This window comes from Rhinatrema bivittatum, chromosome 6, assembly GCF_901001135.1.
Source record: "Rhinatrema bivittatum chromosome 6, aRhiBiv1.1, whole genome shotgun sequence".
Taxonomy (NCBI): Eukaryota; Metazoa; Chordata; class Amphibia; order Gymnophiona; family Rhinatrematidae; genus Rhinatrema; species Rhinatrema bivittatum.
Genome location: NC_042620.1, coordinates 202737190 through 202757864, shown reverse-complemented (window position 1 = coordinate 202757864; position 20675 = coordinate 202737190). Strand labels below are relative to the sequence as shown.

Genomic DNA, 20675 nt, shown 5'->3' with positions numbered 1-20675 from the left:
CTTTGGCATCATTGGGAGGACTTTGTGGGCGGATTTCCCTGCCCTGGACCCTCTCTTGTGGGCCTCCGCCCACGAAAGGAACGAGACCAAGGCTGGGATCTTGTCGGCTGTGTCCGGGAACCGGACTGCCGGTAAGACCTATAACGTCGCTGTGCCCTGGCCCTGGTTCTACCGGAAGAAAATGACCTGAAGGAACGCTGTCTATCCTCCGGCAGCCGATGCACCGAATTTTCCCCCAGTGACTTGATGATCTGATCCAGGTCCTCTCCAAATAAAAACTTCCCCCGAAAGGGGAGGGAGCCAAGTCTCGACTTGGAGGAAGCATCCGCCGCCCAGTTGTGAAGCCACAAGAGCCGTCGGGCTGCTACAATCGAAACCATGGACTGCGCCATTACGCGAAAGAGATCATACAAGGCGTCCGCCCCGTATGCTATGGCAGATTCCAGACGGTCCGCCTGGGCGGCCTCTTCGAGGGGCAACTCCTGAGAGGTGAGAAGCTGCTGTACCCAGAGTAAGCTGGCCCTTTGCGCGAGCGAACTGCACATCACGGCCCGCATACCTAGGGCGGAGACTTCGAAGACCTTCTTGAGGAAGGTTTCTAGTTTACGGTCCTGCGTATCCCGCAGGGCCGTTCCACCCGTGACCGGGATGGTCGTCCTCTTGGTCACTGCCGACACCGCTGAATCCACCTTGGGCACCTTGATAAGATCCAAAAAATCCTCAGGGAGCGGGTATAGCTTTTCCATGGCGCGTGTGACCTTCAAGGACGCCTCGGGAGTGTCCCACTCCCTGGTGAGAAGCTGTAGGAAGGACTCATGGATAGGGAAAGCCCTTGCCCTAGGACAGAGGGCGGCAAGTACTGGATCCCCTTTGCGAGAAGAGGTGGCGACGGCAGGAGCCTCAGGGATCGGCGGATCTGGAGGTGGGTCGAGATCCAGCTCCTGAATAATATGGTGGATGAGTTCATCCAGCTCTTTTTGAAAAATCCGTAGGGCTCGAGGGTCGTCCCCCTCCGTATATCCATCCGGATGCGCCTCCGGGGGTTCCGGGGAGTCGTCTCTCACCGGCGAAGCTGCCCCCGTGGTACGCCGGAGTGGCACGGGAGCGGGACCCGGCAGGGATCCAGGCGTAACGGGCGAGGCGGTGATACCAACAGCAAGTTTAGAAACCTTGGGTGGAGGGGCCCCCAGGGGATTCGGCGCCTGCGCTCCCATACCCTGCAAATAAGCCATGTGCATTGCCAGAATAACATCAGGTGAGAAAAACGGGGAGCTGATTGGAATCCCTGGGGGGGGACCGTCCTGGGAGCCCCGGTCGGGCAAACCCCCCGCCGGGGGCAAAGCCTGTTGAGAGCCAGTGCAACCAATCCTGTCTGCATCTGGGAGCGAGTCCGTCTCACGCTGTCCCCCTAAAATGGCCGCGTTCCCGCCAAAGGCGGCGTCCTGGCCGGCCCGCGCCGCCCGGGCTGAGGAGGAGGCAGGTCCGAAATCGCACCGGAGGACTGCAGGGTGCCTTCCCCGTCGGGGAAGCACCGCTCACAAAGCCCCTCCCTCAGAAATTGATTCCCCGGTTCGCCGCAGGCCTCACATCTCGAGGACCGCGGCATGTCAGCACCGGGAAAAAAGCCTCGGGGGGGGGGCCCAAAAACGAGCTAGTGCCGCGGGGGGCCCTGGAATGGCCCTAACAACCCGCCGAAGGGGTCCAGGAACTGCGGGGGAAAACCCCCGTTTCAGTTGAGCACACACCCGTGGGCGGAGCTTGCGAACCGCGGGACCCACAAACGACATGTGGAGCGGCCGGAACCACCGGCATCCACGGGGCACCACCAAAAAGAAGCAAACCTGTGGAGAAAGAAACTCAAAAAACTTCCACTTACCCCAACGGAAGAGGAAAGGAGTACAGAATAGAGAAGGCAGAGCCACAGACACACGCCTCCTCAAAAATTGAAGAGTCTTTTTTTTTTTTTTAATTTTAAGGATCCAAAATGAAGAGAAACATAAGACAGGGAAATACTGTGGAGAAAAAGAAAGAAATAACCAAAAATGAAGAAACCCTGTCAATCTGGGGGAGCTAGTGGATCCCCCCACTCACATCTGCTGGAGTCAGAAGAATACTGAGCTCCAGCAGAGGGTGCACTACTCTATATGCTGACGCTCTCAAACTCTGTTCTGACTCCATCTGCTGGAAGGGGGATATAACCCACTGTCTGGACTGATCCAGGTACGTACAGGGAACAAAGTTTAATATTTAAAAATAGTTCTAGTTATGTGATTTTACAGGATTGTTCTGGCAAGGGTAGAGGTGGGGACATAATGATAGTTGAATTAATTATAAAATCTCAGGGGGAGGCTCTGAGCCCAAAAATTGAGAAGGGTGTGCAAGGCTGAAGGATCTAGGGAAGTAGTACAAAATTACTGCAATGTAAAGAATACTAAGGTAATTAAACTGCATTAGAACTGAATGTTTTAATGCACTTTAGTAAACAGACCCCACAGTTAGCTGCTAAAACCACAAAGCACAGACAAGAGCTTTTGTCGTTATTTATAGTGCAACACAGTTTTACTGATGTTTTTGAAAGGATATTTCTCAAAATAATATATACCAACTTCATATTTAAAATTGTTTTTAATCCCAAAAGCAATAATCAAATTCTAACATGCACCAATTTGTTAAAAAGGAACAAATTGCTCAACACTAATATCATTGTTTTTCTGATTACATAACAACCATTGCAGGAAAAAAACAAACATATCACCAGTTAAGTGATAGTTTGTTCTATAACAATACCAAGATAAGCCAAAAATCCTACTGGTCCCAAAACAAAATGCATTCACTCAGCTGTCAACTCACCTTGTCTCGTAGATGGTGCTCTGCAGCTTCAATATTCAAAGGATCATCAAAATTCAAAAGATCCTGAGAGAAAAATAGCAACACAAAGATACTAGCACAAATAGTATTTAAAACAAGAAAAAGAAAATGGTTACAATAAAATTTCTCTCCATTTCATTTCATTGCTTTAAGAGTAATTATCAAAGTCATTTCCATACATAAAAACATTTTACGTAAGGGCTTTGAATATTACCCAACTGTTTTGCAGATAAAATTATGTGCTCTGGTGAACATGTATTTTTATCCACAGACTCTGGAGGCATAACCAGGAGAGTGAAACACAAACAAGTTTTATTACACAAACTTTGTATGTTTCCAATAAAAAAATTACCCACAAAGAAAGCAGAAGCAAATCTTTGCAGTTCATTTCTCACTGGGCAATAAAGCAAAACTACCTGCATAGATTTTCTTTCCTTATTGGTACAAACCCTGTGAGCAAAATTTACCTACAGGGTTTGTAATAACACATGCAGTTGGATTATTGCCCCCTTTGAGGGTAATTTTCAAATCTATTTCTGCGAGTAAAATAGAGCTTTACCTGCAAAATGACATGCATGGATAGCCTCTATGCATGTACATTTACCCATATTGAGCGAGACATTCCTGGGAATGGAAATGAGTTTGCACTTACAGCCCAATTTAAAAGGGTCATGTGCATAAACAGGGGTTATGCGTGTGGCTGGGTTTTGTGTGCGCCGCACGCATTTTCAGAAGGGCCTTGTTACTTGCTGAAGTGCTAGGCCTCTCCAAAGGGGCGGGCCCGGACAGCGCCATTCAACGCTGTTCAGGGAAGCGTGCACCGGCACCTGGCCGGTGAGTGGCGATTACTTCTGCTCCAGAGGAGCAGTGAATACTAAAACAAAAAAATTTGGGGATAGTTAGATTAGGTTTAGGAGGCAGGAAGGAGAGGGGAAGAGGGAGGAAGGTTAAGTAGGGGGATAAGGAAGTTCCCTCCCTGTCCGCCCTTTAATTGGAGGACTGGTAGGAAACTGGTGGATGCCCGACTGTGTCGCCGCGTGTATTTTACGAAAATGTCCCCCCGTGCATGCCGCCCACACATGCATGCAGCTATTGGATTTTATAACATGCGTTCGCTGGCGCGTTCATGTGCGCGTACCGGAAACCGCACGCTGCTTTTAAAATTGACCCCTTAATGTACAGACTTTTGTATTTTCAAAATTATACATGTAAATGCTCCTGAAAAAAATATGGGGGTAATTTTCAAAAGGATTTACATACTTAGAACTGGGTTTTACACGTGAAAGTGCACTTTACTTGGGCAAGAGAGCTTAGGAAAATTGCTACAATAATTACCATTGAATTGTTAATAGGCTTTACATGTGTAAGTGAACTTTAGGAGGATAACTTCCAAACAAATGCACATGGCTTTATATACGTGTATGTAGCTGCATCCATATTTGCTATAGTATTTTATAATACGCACAAATACATGTGTGTATTATATAATACATGTAAAGTCTACCACACAACATATGCGCATACATAGGCTTACACACGAATACATGTAATGCATTGAAACCACATATACCAATGGATTGAACATGCATACTTTACCCACCTATGTTAAATATGTATGTGCGTATAATTTACATGTGAAAGTAAAGTAGGACTTCCTCCCCTAAGTCCTGATTTACACTTGTAAATCGGTCAATTAAAAAAAATGCTCACATTGAGGAAATTAACTAATTTACCAATTAGTCCACCAGTTTGCCCAGTCCTTCTCCAGGTCTTTGAGACCCTCCTAGTTCTTCAGCCTGTAACCTTCTCACTCCAATCCACCCAGACATCCCATCCTGTCAGTACAAACCAATAAACACATTTAATGTCACTTACACCAGTGTTCTAGGGGTTGTGAAGGGATGCTTTTTTGTTTACATTCCTGGGTTTTTTTTTTGTTTACTATATGCTTTCTCCAATGGCAGCTTGTAGTAGTTGTCAACTCTTTGTTAGAGATGTTGTCATTTCCGTGTTCGCAATATACTAAGCTGATTTATATTAGGAGATTTTAATCTTCATTATGAAGATGATTCTGCCCTTAATGCCCTTTTTGCTATGGGATTGCATCAGCTGATAAATAGCACTACACACCCTTCTGGACATATGCTAGATTTTATTATTGTGGCTGAATCCTTGAAGGTGAAGATTATCTCCAGCATTCATAGTATGCATGTACCTTGGTCCAATCATTATGTATTGATATTTTATATGTGCTTTGAAGAGATATGTTTACAAAAAGAATATATAATTAGACTAGAGGGGATCTAGATAATGATTTTCTTTTCTTTCTCAGTGGGAACAAGTGCAGGCTGAAGAATCTTTAAATTCTCCCACAGAAGCAGTACATTGGTGGAATTTGACTCTTGCTAATATTTATAATGTAGCTGAGCCTGTAAAAAATTTGAAGCAGAAATGTCACTCACATGGCACCATGGTTCCATAAGGACTTAGTTATGTTAAGAAGAGCGTTGCGTAGATTAGAAAGGAAATGGAGGAAATGCAAATTGGACCAGGACAAGGATAGATATTATCTAGTCTTGAGAAGTAATAGACCAGCTTGTTCTAGTTGCCAAAAAACATTTTATCACCATCAATAATAATTTGCTAAATAGACCATTGGAGCTCTTAATCATTAGTTAAAAGGGCTATGAAGCAACCTAATTATGTTAATGTTTAAAGCTCCAAGGGTTCTGTCTTAGCAAAATTTTTTGATAATAAGGTGCATCAGATTTTTTGAGGGGATCCAAGTCAGCCGCACGCTAAGGGAAGTTGCTCCGTTGATTCTCTCTTATCTCATTTGAAGGTTTTCCTTATTTATTTATAGAGATTCATATACCGTCGTTCAGTTTTGCCATCAGAACGGTTTACAAAGTTTCGATGTTTAACAGAGTGTTCTAAAAATTCGTGCACTTGTTGAGAGTTATTGAGGGCATTATAGACGTAGGTCGGTAGTCAAACTGTACTGATTATATTAAGTTCTTGCTTTGGTTCTACATATTATTATGGGCCGGTAGGGAGAAAGATTATAACAGAATCATTGGGTGCTTTGGTAGGCTTTGGTGAACATCCAAGTTTTTAGTTCTTTTTTGAAGGTTTTAAAATGTTGCTGTGTTCTCAGTTCGGTTGGGAGAGTGCTCCAGAGTTTGGGGCTTCCTAGGGATATGGCTCTCTTCCAAGTTGAAGTGAGTTGTTTGGGCCGAGTAGGTGGGATTTTTAAAAGACCTTTGGTTAGCTGAACGGAGGTTTTGGTTTGGTGAGTGGAGTTTTATATGGATGCACTTAGCCAGTTTGTTTTTCGTATATTATTTTGTGTAATATGGTTAGCATTTTGTAGTCTATCCTGTATTTTATTGGGAGCCAGTGTAGCGATATGAGCGTTGGAGTAATGTGATCGTATTTTTCATTTCCTAAGAGTATCCTGGCAGCTGTGTTCTGGAGGATTTGGAGTGGTCAGATGGTGGTGAGAGGTAAGTTGAATAGCAGGGTGTTGCAGTAGTCCAGGTTGGAGAAGATGAGGAGTTGAAGGACTGTTCTGAAGTTGTTGGGGGAAAGGAAAGGTTTTAGATGTCGTAGGGTTAGAAGTTTGTGATATCAGTCTTTGATTTTTGCAGTGATGTGTTTCTTGAAGGATAGTTCCTTGTCAATTATGACTCCTAGGTTTCGGGCATGAGTGACAAGGGAGATTGCCGCATTTTGGTTCATTATGTTGAGTGGTGGTAGTTGCGTAGTGATGTTCTTTCTATCCAGCATGATTATTTCTGTCTTATCGATGTTTAGGATGAGTCTCATGTTGGTTAATAGTTGCTTTATTTTGGTGAGGTAAGTGGCTGTTTTTTTGTAGGTATCTTCCAGAGTGTTGTGGACTGGGATTAGTATTTGGATGTCGTTGGCATATATGAAGTGGGTCAGTTTAAGGTTTGAGAGGAGGTGGCATATCGGGAGGGATAAATGTTGAAGTGTGTCGCAGATAGGGCGGAGCCTTGGGGGACTCCAGTGTCAAGGTTTATTTTCTTTGAGAGGGCGTCGTTGATTGATACCTGGTAGGTTCTTTGTGATAGATAGGATGAGAACCATTGTAGGGTTTTTTCATTTGCACCAATTTTGGAGAGACAGTCAATCAAGATTGAATGGTTGACCGTGTCGAAGGCTGCTGATAGGTCTAATAGGACTAGAAGGTAGCTGTGGCCATTGTCAAAGCCTTTGAGCACGGTGTCGTTTAATGAAAGGAGTAGTGACTCAGTGTTCAGTTGTTTCCTGAAGCCAAATTGCATGGGGAGTAGGATGTTGTTCCTTTCCAGGTGGTCGCTGAGTTGGGAGTGGACGATTTTTTCAATAATTTTGGCAATGAATGTTAGGTTTGATATGGGTCGGTAGTTTAGAGGGTTTTCTGGATCAAGATTGTCCTTTTTCAGTATGGGCTTGATAATTGCTGATTTTAGGCAGTCGGGGTAGTTTCCTTCTGCGAGGGATAGGTTCACAATGTCTGTTAACGTTTTGGTTATTGATGGTTCAATGGCTTTGATAATCTGTATGGGTATGCTATCGATAAGGTGCTTAGCTGGTTCATTTTTTTCATGATAGCTTGTTTTCCCAGTGATGATGCTGAATCAAAGTTGGACCAGCTTGGTGTTTGATTGATTTGTATTTTCGGGTCTTGCATGTTGTTGGTGAGGTTATTTATGAGGTTTTTGATTTTTTCGTTAAAGAAATCTGCAAAGTCGTTGCTTGAAAGATTGGATGTTGGTGATGTTTGGTCATTGGAGAGTTTGGTTAGGCTTTTTATGATATTGAAAAGCATTCTTGGGTTATGTTGGAATTTGTTTGAGTAGAGGTCTTTTTTTGCATTGTGGATAAGTTTTTTGTAGTATGCTAAGTGTGATCAGTAGGTGTTCAGTAGTGAAGTTGTTTTGTTGTTCTGCCAGGTTCTCTCTTTTTTTCGGAGTTCACGTTTGGCTGATCTGATGTTGTCATTGTACCATTGGTTCTGGTGTTTTGGGTTTTTTATTGTTTTCTTTATCGTGGGGTTTATCTTGTCTGCTATTGTTTTCGTGATGGTGAGCCAGGAGGAGGTGGCTTTTCTGTGTTAGAGAGGTCTAAGTTTGTTAGTTTTGTTTGTAGATTATCTTGAAGTATCTCTATGTTGAAGGGTGGCTGTTAGGAGAAGGATCTCGGAGTTCTCTTTTCTGTCAGATTGGAGTAGACTGGAGAGTGGTCCGACCAGGGGATATTAGTGATATTTGTGTTGTAAGTAGCCCATATGTCGGTATTGATGAAGACTTACTTTTTTTGTACTCTTTCATGGGTAGGAGGAAGGGCAAGGCAAGAGTGTTTTCAGGTGTGTCCAAAGCCTATATGCCAATCGGCCTGATGGACAAACATATTCTCCGGAGCCAGGATCTTCCTTTAGACTCTGTCGAATGGTCTTTGGATAGTTCGCTGAGCAAAGATATGTCGGTGGCAGTCCCAGACCTTGAGTCATCTCTAACTCCAGAGCCACACCATACTCCTCCTCATCCCGGGCCCCCCATGGTCACTGTTATCGAGAATGTTTTGCCTCCATTGTGACTGGATGATAACCAAATGCCAGATGCTGCGGCATTAGAGGTGCCCAAATGATGGCTTGCAGCCGTGGAGATCCTGGCTGGTGTGCACAGGGAGCCGAATCCTTGCCTGCTCCATTCCTCCTTCAACTTTTATGGAAAGGTCTATTTCTAAAGAGTTATTGCTTGCTCCATTGGTTAAACTTCCTAATATTACGCTCAACATTATTTGGGAAGCTATAACAAATTTTTCCATTCAGGTTGCTCAATTTGTCTCACAACGAGATTTATCTAATTCCTTTCAAGCTTCGCATTCTCAATTACTTCAAATTTCTTCAAAGTGGATTCCTGGGAAACCAAGGAGGCAGTTTTGCAAAATTCTTTTGAAGCTGTTTCTTCTGGCCATTTGTATTTACAAAATAAGATTGAAAATCTTGAAAATGTTGTTAGTTGTCAGATCAGGATTATTAATTTTCCAAAGAAAAAAATGGTCTCTCCTGTACAGATGCTTCATAAATATTTTATGGAAAATATATCTATTACAGAAAGTTTTCTTCCTCCTATAATCGAAAGCTTATTATGTTCTGGTGAATTGGAAAGACATTCAAATGAGAGATGATCCTGTTGTTGGCCCATTAGATTCTTCACATCTCTCTTCATTTCTTGAAAGATATGTGGATGAAGAAGATTAATCCTCTATTTTACTTGTTACTTTTGTTTTAGACTCTGATCGAGACTATTCTGAAGATGTTCTTTTTTTAGGGTTTAAAATTCAAGTTTCCAGATGTAGCTAAAGTGACCCAATCTAAAAGGAAATGTTTTCTACTGATGTGTCCAGCCGTTTTGAATCTGGGGGCTTTGTTTTGGCTGTACTTCACTTATAAGTGTTAACATTTCAGGGAGTTAAATATGTTTTCATTGACTCTTCGTTAATAAATATTTTTCTTAATGATAGATGCAGGCTGGATTCTATACCCTTAACATCCAGTCAATAGCCTCCATGAGGATTCCCTCAGAGCTTGGCTGATTTGTTTTATTATAAATATATTTTCACTCTCATTCTGTATTGAATTTCCCACTTTGAGGTTTAACAAAGTATTTGAAATCTTGAATTTCTTCAAATGTATTTTCTTAAGAACATAAGAACATGCCATACTGGGTCCATCAAGCCCAGCATCCTGTTTCCAACAGTGGCCAATCCAGGCCATAAGAACCTGGCATGTACCCAAAAACTAAGTCTATTCCATGTTACTATTGCTAGCAATAGCAGTGGCAATATTCTAAGTCAACTTAATTAATAGCAGGTAATGGACTTCTCCTCCAAGAACTTATCCAATCCTTTTTTAAACACAGCTACACTAACTGCACTAACCACATCCTCTGGCAACGGATTCCTGAGTTTAATTGTGCGTTGAGTGAAAAAGAACTTTCTCCGATTAGTTTTAAATGTGCCACATGCTAACTTCATGGAGTGCCCCCTAGTCTATTATCCGAAAGAGTAAATAACCGATTTACATTTACCCGTTCTAGACCTCTCATGATTTCAAACACTTCTATCATATCCCCCCTCAGCCATTTCTTCTCCAAGCTGAAAAGTCCTAACCTCTTTAGTCTGTCCTCATAGAGGAGCTGTTCTATTCCCTTTATCATTTTGGTCGCCCTTCTCTGTACCTTCTCCATCGCAACTAAATTTTTTTTGAGATGCGGCGACCAGAATTGTACACAGTATTCAAGGTGTGGTCTCACCATGGAGTGATACAGAAGCATTATGACATTTTCCGTTTTATTCACCATTCCCTTTCTAATAATTCCCAAGATCCTGTTTGCTTTTTTGACTGCCACAGCCCAAGATTCTGTTTGCTTTTTTGACTGCCACAGTACACTGAACGGACAATTTCAATGTGTTATCCACTATGATGCCTAGATCTCTTTCTTGGGTGATAGCTCCTATTATGGAAACTAACATTGTATAACTATAGCATGTGTTATTTTTCCCTATATGCCATCACCTAGCACTTATCCACATTAAATTTCATCTGCCATTTCGATGCCCAATTTTCCAGTCTCACAAGGTCTTCCTGCAATTTATCACAATCTGCTTGTGATTTAACTACTCTGAACAATTTTGTATCATCTGCAAATTTGATTACCTCACTCGTCGTATTTCTTTCCAGATCATTTATAAATATATTGAAAAGTACGGGTCCCAATACAGATCCCTGAGGCATTCCACTGCCCACTCCCTTCCACTGAGACAGTGTTTTCTGTCTTTTAGCCAGTTTGTAATCTATGAAAGGACATCACCACCTATCCCATTGAACACCCGATTTTATAACATGCGCGCGCAAGCGTGCGCATGTTATAAAATCGGGGGTCGGCGCACGCAAAGGGGTGCACAATTGTGCACCTTGCTCATGCTGAGCCTTCTGAAAATCCAAATACACTATATCTTCCGGTTCACCTTTATCTACATGTTTATTAACTCCTTCAAAAAGGTAAAGCAGATTTGTGAGGCAAGACTTGCCTTGGGTAAAGCCATGCTGACTTTGTTCCATTAAACCATGTCTTTCTATATGTTCTGTGATTTTGATATTTAGAACAGTTTCCACTATTTTTCCTGGCACTGAAGTCAGGCTAACTGGTCTGTAGTTTCCCGGATTGCCCCTGAAGCCCTTTTTAAATATTGGGGTTACATTAGCCACCCTCCAGTCTTCAGGTACAAAGGATGATTTTAATGATAAGTTACAAATTTTTACTAATAGGTCTGAAATTTCATTTTTATATTTCTTATATTTTGATCTCTGTGTACTATTTCTTGTCAAGTTTGTTTAACTTGTTAATATTTAAAAAACTGCATAAATAAATAAAATTTAAAACAAGTGCATAATTTTTAGCACAACTTCCTACAATAGTGATGGTTCAGGGCATGGTTAACTTGTTGCTGTCTTATTTTGCTGTTATTTGTTTTTTGTAATTTACTTCTACTATCCTGAGGGAATTTTTTCTCAAATTTGACTGACCTTGTGTTCCTTGGATTCTTGCATATTTTTCTTAATTAAGGACAAGATTCCTTGTTTTGAGGATTATTTCTTGAGATACTTAATCTATCACTGGTGAAAGATGTTGTTCTGCAGGCATTAAAACAAACTGTTATGAGGTTGACTCAAAGATGTTGCTAATGTTACTGGGGCTATTGAGTAATTATTGTACTATTTCCAATTTATGTTCTCTTAGTAAAATCCTTGAGAAATGGGCACTAATATAAATAGATTACTTTATTAATCTACATAACATTTTAAACAAATAGTAGTTTGGTTTATGGAAGCATCATGGAATTCAATCACTACTGTTAGAAGAAATTTTAGCCCGGATTTTCAAAGGCCTGCACATGTAAAAACCGGGATTTATGCGCATGGCCAAGCTCTGCATACGCCACGTGCATTTTAAAATGGGCCTGGCCATGTGCGTAAACCCTGGTATGCGCACAAGTGCTGGGTCCTAAAAAAGGGGCAAGCCGGGGGGCAGGGCGAACGAGCATAAGTAGTGAAATAAAAAAAAATCTGGGGTAGGTAGGTAGCGGGTAGGGGTCAGGGTAGAGAAGGGAAAAGGAAGGAAGAATAGGCAGGGGGATAGGGAAGTTCCCTCCCAGTCCTCTCCTTAATTGGAGTGGACTGGGAGGGAACTGGGGGAGGCCTGATTGCGTCGCCATGCGTATTTACTGAAAATTCTCCCTCCTGCACGCATCGCCTGCACATACACACGCGGATTTTAAAATCCAGCACACATGGCGCACGGCCTTGTATGTACAGCCATGCACATTTATTTGAAACAAATGCGCATGCGCGGGGGGGGAGGGGCGAATTTGGGCAATGCAATTGGGCCTCTCCCAGTTCCCTCCCAATATGCTCCAATTAAGGAGAGGACTGGGAGGGAACGTCCCTACCCCCCTGCCTAACCTTCCTTCCTTTTCCCCTCTCCACCCCGACCGACCCCTAACCCCCAACTACCAACCCCCAATTTTTTTTTATTTCACTACTTACTGCTCTTCCGGAACAGAAGTAGTTTTTGTGCGCCGGCAGCCTGGGACAGCGGCTAATGGCTGCTGTCCTGGCCGACCTCTGTCCTGCCCCCCCCCCCTTTTTTTTTTCAGGGCCCGACACTTGTGTGCATACCAGGGTTTACGTGTGTAGCTGGGCCTGTTTTAAAATGCACGCACATGATATAAAATCGGTGCGTCAATGTATGCTTGCCGGGAACCGCGTACACATGGATGGCCACATGCTCCTTTTAAAATCGACCCCATATTGTACTATGGAACAGAAAAAAATAGGGATTAGTCCAAATGGATATTTCATCTGCCTTTGATAATTTATTTATTTAACAGTTTTATATACCAAAGTTCTGGTAACAATGTTACTAATCACTTCGGTTTACATTACAACAATTAAATTGATAATGTGTGTCATAAGCTGTTATTACTTGGACTCAGGGACATTGGAGTTGGTAGGATTGCATGGCACTATTTCAGTCTTTTTTTTTTTTTTTTTTAAAGAAAATAGGGTGCAAAAGTTCTATTGTATGGAAAATTCTATTCTGATTTGTATCCTAGTAGGGAGTACTCTTGGTAAGTTATTGTCTGAGCTCAGGGTTATTTATAAAATATATGCAGACATTCAATTTTATCTACCAAGTGTGACCACTGGAGTAGTCGCTTTAGATCAGTTTAATATCTGCTACAGATAAGTTCAAGCTTGGTTGTCCGATAATGGGATGCTGCTTAACTGCAGAAAAATTTCTACCCTTTGGGTGGGAAGAATCCCCTTGGAGTGTCCTTTGAATATCACAGTTGATTAATTTATTTTAAATATAAAAGAGGAATCTTGAAATCTTGTGTTGGTGTTAGACTCCAAGATGTCATTTAAGACTCAGATTACTAGAGTAGTTAGAAGAGCATTCTATAAATTGAGAACTGTTAAGCATTTATTGCTAGTTACGGATTTTAAATTAGTTGTACAAGTTATTGTGCTAAGTCACTTAGATTACTGTAACGCTATCTATTCAGGGCTACCTACTTATTTGTTAAAAGTTTTATAATTTGTGCAACATGTACGGAACAGTTTTAACCTTTGTTGGAGAGAGAGTTTGAAGCCTTATATGAAAGATCTCCCATTAGCTACCAGTTTCACAGCAGATACAGTAAAGTATTGATACTGGTTTAAAAAGCCATTAATAAAGAGTTCCACCTATATGCAGGGAAGTTGAAATGGTATGTGCCATTACGTTCATCCACTGCATATTCCATCTGTTCATGATTTTCATCTTTAGACCACTAGGTCAAAAGCTCTCTCAATTGCGGCATCTTTACTTTGGAATAAGTTATCTTTATAGTTGTGACAGAAATATGATTATTTGACATATAAAAGCAGTTTTATTCAGTCAGGCATTTTCAGATGTGAAGAATATATTTTGAGGGCAATTTATGAGCTGTCTTTTATGTTTTTAATGTTTTAGCTTTTTTTGTGTAGTATGTTTTATTATAATATTTTATATTCATGTTTCATATGTTTTATACTAGATTTTACATATGTGAAGCAGTAATCCATGCTAAATGAAATGGATTCACAGAATGTAAAATATTTAAATACAAAAATAAATAATTAGCAGGTGTAAAAATATGCAAGTTTGAAAACATATGCATGTGTCTTAAAATAGCAACATGTGCAACTGTTATTCCCACCACAGAATGTCCCTAACCCACCCCTTTTTTACATGCATATACGTGCACGCAGAAGTGAACATACATGCATATATTTTTACTTTTAGAGGCTACTTAAGTGCATATATGCTATATTTTACACGTACATTTAGAAAATTCGACTTTAAGCATGTAAATGGGCTTTTGAAAATTGCTACAATAATGTTATATTTACACGCGTAACTCCTTTGAGAATTACTTCCTATGAGCACATATTAGCAGATGTACATGTGTGCATGCGGTTTTGATGGGATAATTTTCAAAGTGAAAGTATTTGCATAATTTCCCACAGAAAACTGGTGTAAAGTATGTAGGTATTGGCCCTATAATCTATGTGGGCTGTTTCAAAATTATTCCCATGAAGGTGGATTTTTAAAGTCACGTATGCGCGTTGCTGTGCGCATGTTATAAAATTAAATTCCCGGACGTACATGCGCACCCGATTTTATATCGGCGCGCGCATATGCAAGCGGGTCCCTACTCGAGCATGGAAGGGGGGGGGGGGTGATTTTTTTAAAAAACGCGTGGTGACACAAACGGTCCATTCCCAGTCCCCTCCCAGTCTGCTCCAATAAAGGAGTGGACTGGAAGGGAACTTGCCTAACCTATTACCTAATTTGCCATCCTTTTCCCCTCTCCTCCCCAACCCCTAACATCCCTTTTCCTATGTTCCTCGTGCCGGCAAGCTGGAAGGTGTGCACTTTCCCAGGAGAGGGCCTAATGGCCGCTGTCCCGGTCAGCCCTGCCCAGCCCCTTTTAAAGAACCTGGCACTTTCACGCATTCCAGGAGATATGCATGTGGCTGGGCTATTTTCAATAAGTGCTCGGCGTGTGCACGGCACGGTCAAGCGCGTATCTCCCAGTATTTGAACGCCCCAGGCTTTTAAAATTTAGCCATTTATGTATTATCTCTTGCAGAGCCATGTGAATCATTCATATTTTATACAGCTATATAAACACAACACATCTATGTATACATACATATATATATATATATACACACACACATACATATGTATATAGCAAAAGTACATTAACTAGCTGTATCTAATTCAAGTATATATACATGTAATAATAAAAAAAAAAACCCAATATACCCTACCGTATCTTTTCAGCACAAACATTTTTATTACTTCATTCATATATTAAAAATCTTTACAATTAAACCATATATTAATACCCTCCCCCTCCATATTAACCAATAAAACAACACTCATACACACACTTCATCCACACCAATCACACTTCAAATGTGGCTTAAACAGCATATCTCTAAAAATGTATATAAATTTTAAAGACAATCCTATCACTTCTAATCCCTCAAAAAGCATTCAGAATCACAATTATAGCATTTTTCTTTATATTCAACCACCCAACAAAGGCCTAAGTTTTGCCTTACAAAAGGCTTCTTCAGGGAAATTTTTCACATTTCAACCAATAAAGCAAATAATATCAGATGCATTAGCAAAGTTCATTCACTAATTTTATTTTCACTTTCTCTTTTCACCAGGATCAAACTGCTCCTAGCAGTCATGTCCAATTTGTCTCATTGTTAATGTGCTATCAACTCTTTTTAGGTTTTCTCCCAATGATCATTCCGAGAATTTTACATCACACTCAAAAGGCTTGTATCCAAAAACTGAAGTGGTCATGGATTGTGATATGTACTACTTTTCTGCAGGCACAATACTGCTACCTGACAGGGCATAGCTCTTCCGTTTAACAATGAGAAATTACTACTTACCTGATAATTTCCTTTTGCTTAGACCAGACAGATGAATTCAGGACCAATGGGTTATGCACCTCTACCAGCAGATAGAGACGGAGCAAAGTTGACGTCACAGTATATATACTCCTGCAGTGACATCAATCTGCCAGTATTCTCTTCAAAAGCCAACTGTAGTCAGACTAGCCAGAAACTTGATTAATAACATAACTATTTCAGTACTCAGACAACAGGAAACATTGAGCTGAGACAAAGAATGCATTAACACTAGCCTAAGGAACACGTAGCCATGCAGGAGGACCATAACACAATCATTCAGCAGCCAAAGTGTGGGAAGCTGATTTTATCTGTCTGGTTAAAAGAAAAAAAATAATCAGGTAATTCTCATTTCCTAGCACCCAGACAGATGAATTCAAGACCAGTGAGATGTACCCAAGGTAATCCTGAATAGGGTGGGAAGCTGCCTGCTGTCCTGTCAAAACTGCATGTGCAAAGACTGCGTCCTCCCAGGCTTGCACATCTAGATGATAACACCTGGAAAAAGTGTGTAAGGAGGACGTCGCAGCTCGGCAAATATCGACGGGAGACAACAATCTAACTTCTGCCCATGACACTGCCTGAACCCTAGTGGAATGAGCTCTAACCTGGCTAGGTAATGGCTTTTCAGTATCCACATATGTGGCCGTGACTACCTTCTTAATCCAGTGAGTTATTGCAGCCTGCAAAGTTGGCTCGCCCTGTTTACCTCCACCATGAAGTACAAACAGACTATCTGTCTTACGGAAAGGTTTCAAAACCTCCAGATACCTCAAGACTTGTCTCTTGACATCCAAGGGTTGCAACAGGAGATATTCCTCTGCATCTCTTTCCCTATCCAGAGATGTCAGAGAAATGGACTGATTCAAGTGAAAAACTGAGACCACTTATGGCAAAAAGGAAGGAACAGTATGCAGCTGTATCACCCCTAGAGTCACCCAAAGGAATGGCTCCCGGCAAGACAAAGCCTGCAGCTCGGATATTTGACGTGCAGAACAAATGCCACAAGAAACACCATTTTCAAGGTCAGTAACCGCAAGGAAAAGCCATGCATCAGTTAAACGTAGGGCCCGTCAAGAAATCCAAGACCAGATTAAGACTCCATAAGGGTACTGGTAACCACAGTGAGAATGAAGATGCTTCACTCCTTTAAAGAAACGGGTCACATCTGGATGAGCCGATAAGGATTCACCATTCACCTGACCCTGAAACAGGCAAGAGCCATTACTTGCACCTTTAATGAATTAAGGGCCAACCCTTATTCAATCCATCCAGCAAAAATTCCAAACTGAACAGGATCTTAACCGAATGAGAAAGAACACCTCAATCTTCACATCAAGCCTCAAACATTTGCCAAACTGTACAAAGGCTAAGGAAGTGGAGAACGTTCTTGCTCATAGCAAGGTGGTAATCACTGCAGGAGAATATCCATGCTTCAGCAAGCAAGCTCTCTCAAGGGCCATTACGTACATCAAAACTGAGTTAGATTTTCATGAAGAACAAGTCCCTGCCACAATAGATTCCTGTGCACTGGAAACCGGAGGGGGAAGTCTACCAGGAGCTGTTGCAGATCCACATACCATGGGTCTCCTGGGCCAATCAGGTGCCACCAAAAGCACCATCCCTCTGTGACCTTCAACCCTCCGAAACATTCTGCCCATCATGAGTCATGAGGGAAAGATATAGAATAGCTTTTTCTCCAGCCATTCCTGCACGAAAGCATCGATATCCAAGGACTTCAGATTTCTCCTGTGACTGAAGAATCGAGGAATCTTTGAACTGTGAGAAGTCACCAGCAGGTCTAGAAATGGAAGGCCCCAGCAATCCACTATCAGCTGAAACACCTCGTCTGACAGTACCCACTTTCCTGAGTCCAGATTCTCCTTGCTGAGAAACTTTGCTCTTGCATTGTATTTTCCTGCAATATGTGAGGCCAAGATCTCCTGAAGATGCACTTCTGCCCATTCCATAAGTTGGTCTATCTCCTGTGACACTTGCTGGCTCTTGGTTCCCCCCTGCCAACTGATTAATTCACTGTCATTGCATTGTACAACATTATCCGGACTGCTTGACCCTCAACCTGTCGCTGAACTGCAAAGCATGCTAACCAGACCTCCCAGGCTTCCAGCTGATTGAGGTTCCAGAGAGACTCTTCTGCACTCCAGTGCCCTTGTGCTGCCAGTTCATGACAATGAGCTCCCCAACCCTGTAGGCTTACATCCGTCATGAGTACTAAGCAGTCCGGTGATTTTAGGGAAACTCCCTTTCTTAGATGATCTGCTTGCAAAAACTACTGTAATTGAGAGCAGACCTCCATCAGCAGGTGGAGCCGAATCGAATAGTCTTGAGACTGTGGGCTCCAGTGAGAAAGCAGGAAGTGCTGAAGAGGACTCTTATGCGCCCTCGCCCATGGCTCCATTTCCAGGGTTGCCGCCAAATGGAGTACCTGTGTATAGGATCACACTGTTGGGCGTTTAATGTTTATCAAGAGATGCGCCTGTACCATCAACTTCTGAATATGAGCATCTGGCTGGAAAAACTTGCCCTGTTTCATGTCGAACCGAACACCCAGATACTCTAACAACTGAGATGGTTGAAGACTGCTCTTGGCCAGGTTCACCACCCAACTGAGCTTCTGCAATAGGGAGATCACCTTGTGAGACCTGGCCCAAATCAGCCAGTTGTCCAAATACAGGTGTACCAGGATGCCATCCTTTCTCAACTCTGCCGCCGCCACCATAACCTTGGAAAAACTTCTGGGAGCGGTGACCAGATCAAAAGGCAGCACCTGAAACTGATAATAGCACCCGAACACTGCGAAATGCACAAAACGTTGGTGCTCCAATTGGATGAGAATATGAAGGTACACCTCAGAAAGCTCCAAGGAGGTCAGAACTTCCCTCGACTGCATGGCCATTATCACTGAACACAATGTTTCCATGCAAAAATGAGCACCTACAAATAATGGTTGATCCTTTTGAGATTCATGGGACAAAAGGAGCCCTCCTTGGCCACAATGAAATAAATGGAATATCAATCCATATTTTCTTGAGACGTGGAGACTGGGATCACAGCCCTCAGACTGAGGCCTTGACAATGTACACTCCACTGCCTGTTTTTTCTGCGGGGAGTGGCAGGGAGAAACCATGAACACATCCTGAGGAACACTGTGAAACCACAGCATATATCCTTGCTGTATCACTTCCAGGACCCACTGATTCGATGTGATTTCAACCCACCTCTGATATTAAAAAAAAAAAAAAAAAAAAAGAGGTGCGCCCCCCCCTCCCATCTCCTGTTCCTGGGGATGGTTCAGCAAACCTTCATTGGGAGTATCGGGAGGTTCCACTACCCAAGCCTGCACCCCGTTTGGGCTGTCTAGGACAAAAGGACAGAGACCTACAGAAAGGTTGAATCCTCTGAAAAGTCACTTCTCTGTAGGGTCGAAAAGGCTTGGGACCCTGGCACGAATCCTCATGCCAAAGGAGTGCAGCATCTGCTTATCTTTGGGCAACCAAGGAACTGGGTATTCGCCCCTCTTCCTGGCCAGTTTCTCCAACTCGCTCTGTCAGCTTTGCTCTGTCTCCATCTGTTGGTAGAGGTGCATAACCCACTTGCCCCAAATACATTGTCAGGGCGATAGGAAATATCTATTTACTAGGTGAAACACTCACTGATAGTAATACTTTATTTCAGCTAAACCCAGCTACAGCTCTTAACACTGGCTTCTTATAGGAGATGATAGCCGGCCTTTGTACTGAAAGGATACGGTAGTGTCCATTGGGTTCTTTTTTTTTTTAATCATCTATATATAGTGAAAAATCTATTGGCACAATATATATATAGATATATATATATAGATAGATAGATATTGAGAAGAATATAATGAATATACAAAACACACAATGATCCTCTTCTCACAACAAATGTGAATAGACTTGGAAAATAAATTGCTACAAAGTAATAAATGCATTTTTATTCCACATCATTGACTATTTCTGAAAATTATTTAGGTCACTCAGGTTCAAAGTTTATCAGCTTCTCAAAATCAATTACACAACAAAACCTATACAGAAAAAAGATGATTATCTAATCATTCATTTTCTCACACTATTGTAAACTCAGATACAAAAATGTATCCTTCAGATACAAATGCGCCAAGCCTTCCCAGACCCCTTGGATACACACTAGATGACTAACTCTTTTAACGAGCAACGGATCTTTGTACCTCCTCTAAGTACTTTATAAGCACTAGTACCTCTCCTAACTATTTAATAAGCACTAGCCCTGATTCCACGATGTTATTGTTCTTAGTTTAATGCCTTCTTAGGCCTTTCTTTCCAGCTGCTTAAGCTTCCAAGTTCACTCTCCTTGTTGAATGTAACTTTGATTCTTCTGTGTATATAAAAGTTGTTTTCTGTTACAGTTTTTCCCAGTTCGATGTAAACTGACTGATATGGTCATTTAACCATGAAGGTCGGTATAGAAAAGTGCTAAATAAATAAATAAATAAAAATGTGTTTATATTGCTATTGTAACAAAAAGAGTGGTAAGTGACAAAATATATTCAAATGCTCAAAAAATGCAAACCAATTTCTTGTACATTGTCCAATTTTTTAAAACTGCTTTTCATAATCAGTTTGTCCACAAAAATTCTTGTCATACTCCGATGTACTGTAACTATATGTGCATTAACAAATGAATTAAATTG

General features: G+C 41.8%; 1 protein-coding gene across 6 annotated transcripts in view; it reads right to left on the bottom strand.

Moving 5' to 3' along the window:
* Window positions 1-20675, bottom strand: part of UBE2F (ubiquitin conjugating enzyme E2 F (putative)) — a 283299-nt gene that overhangs the window by 8253 nt on the left and 254371 nt on the right. For all 6 annotated transcript variants that reach the window (XM_029606415.1, XM_029606417.1, XM_029606414.1 and 3 more), the window contains one exon: window positions 2851-2913. In XM_029606415.1, coding sequence (XP_029462275.1) covers window positions 2851-2913 — 63 coding nt within the window. The remainder of the gene's footprint in view (window positions 1-2850; window positions 2914-20675) is intronic.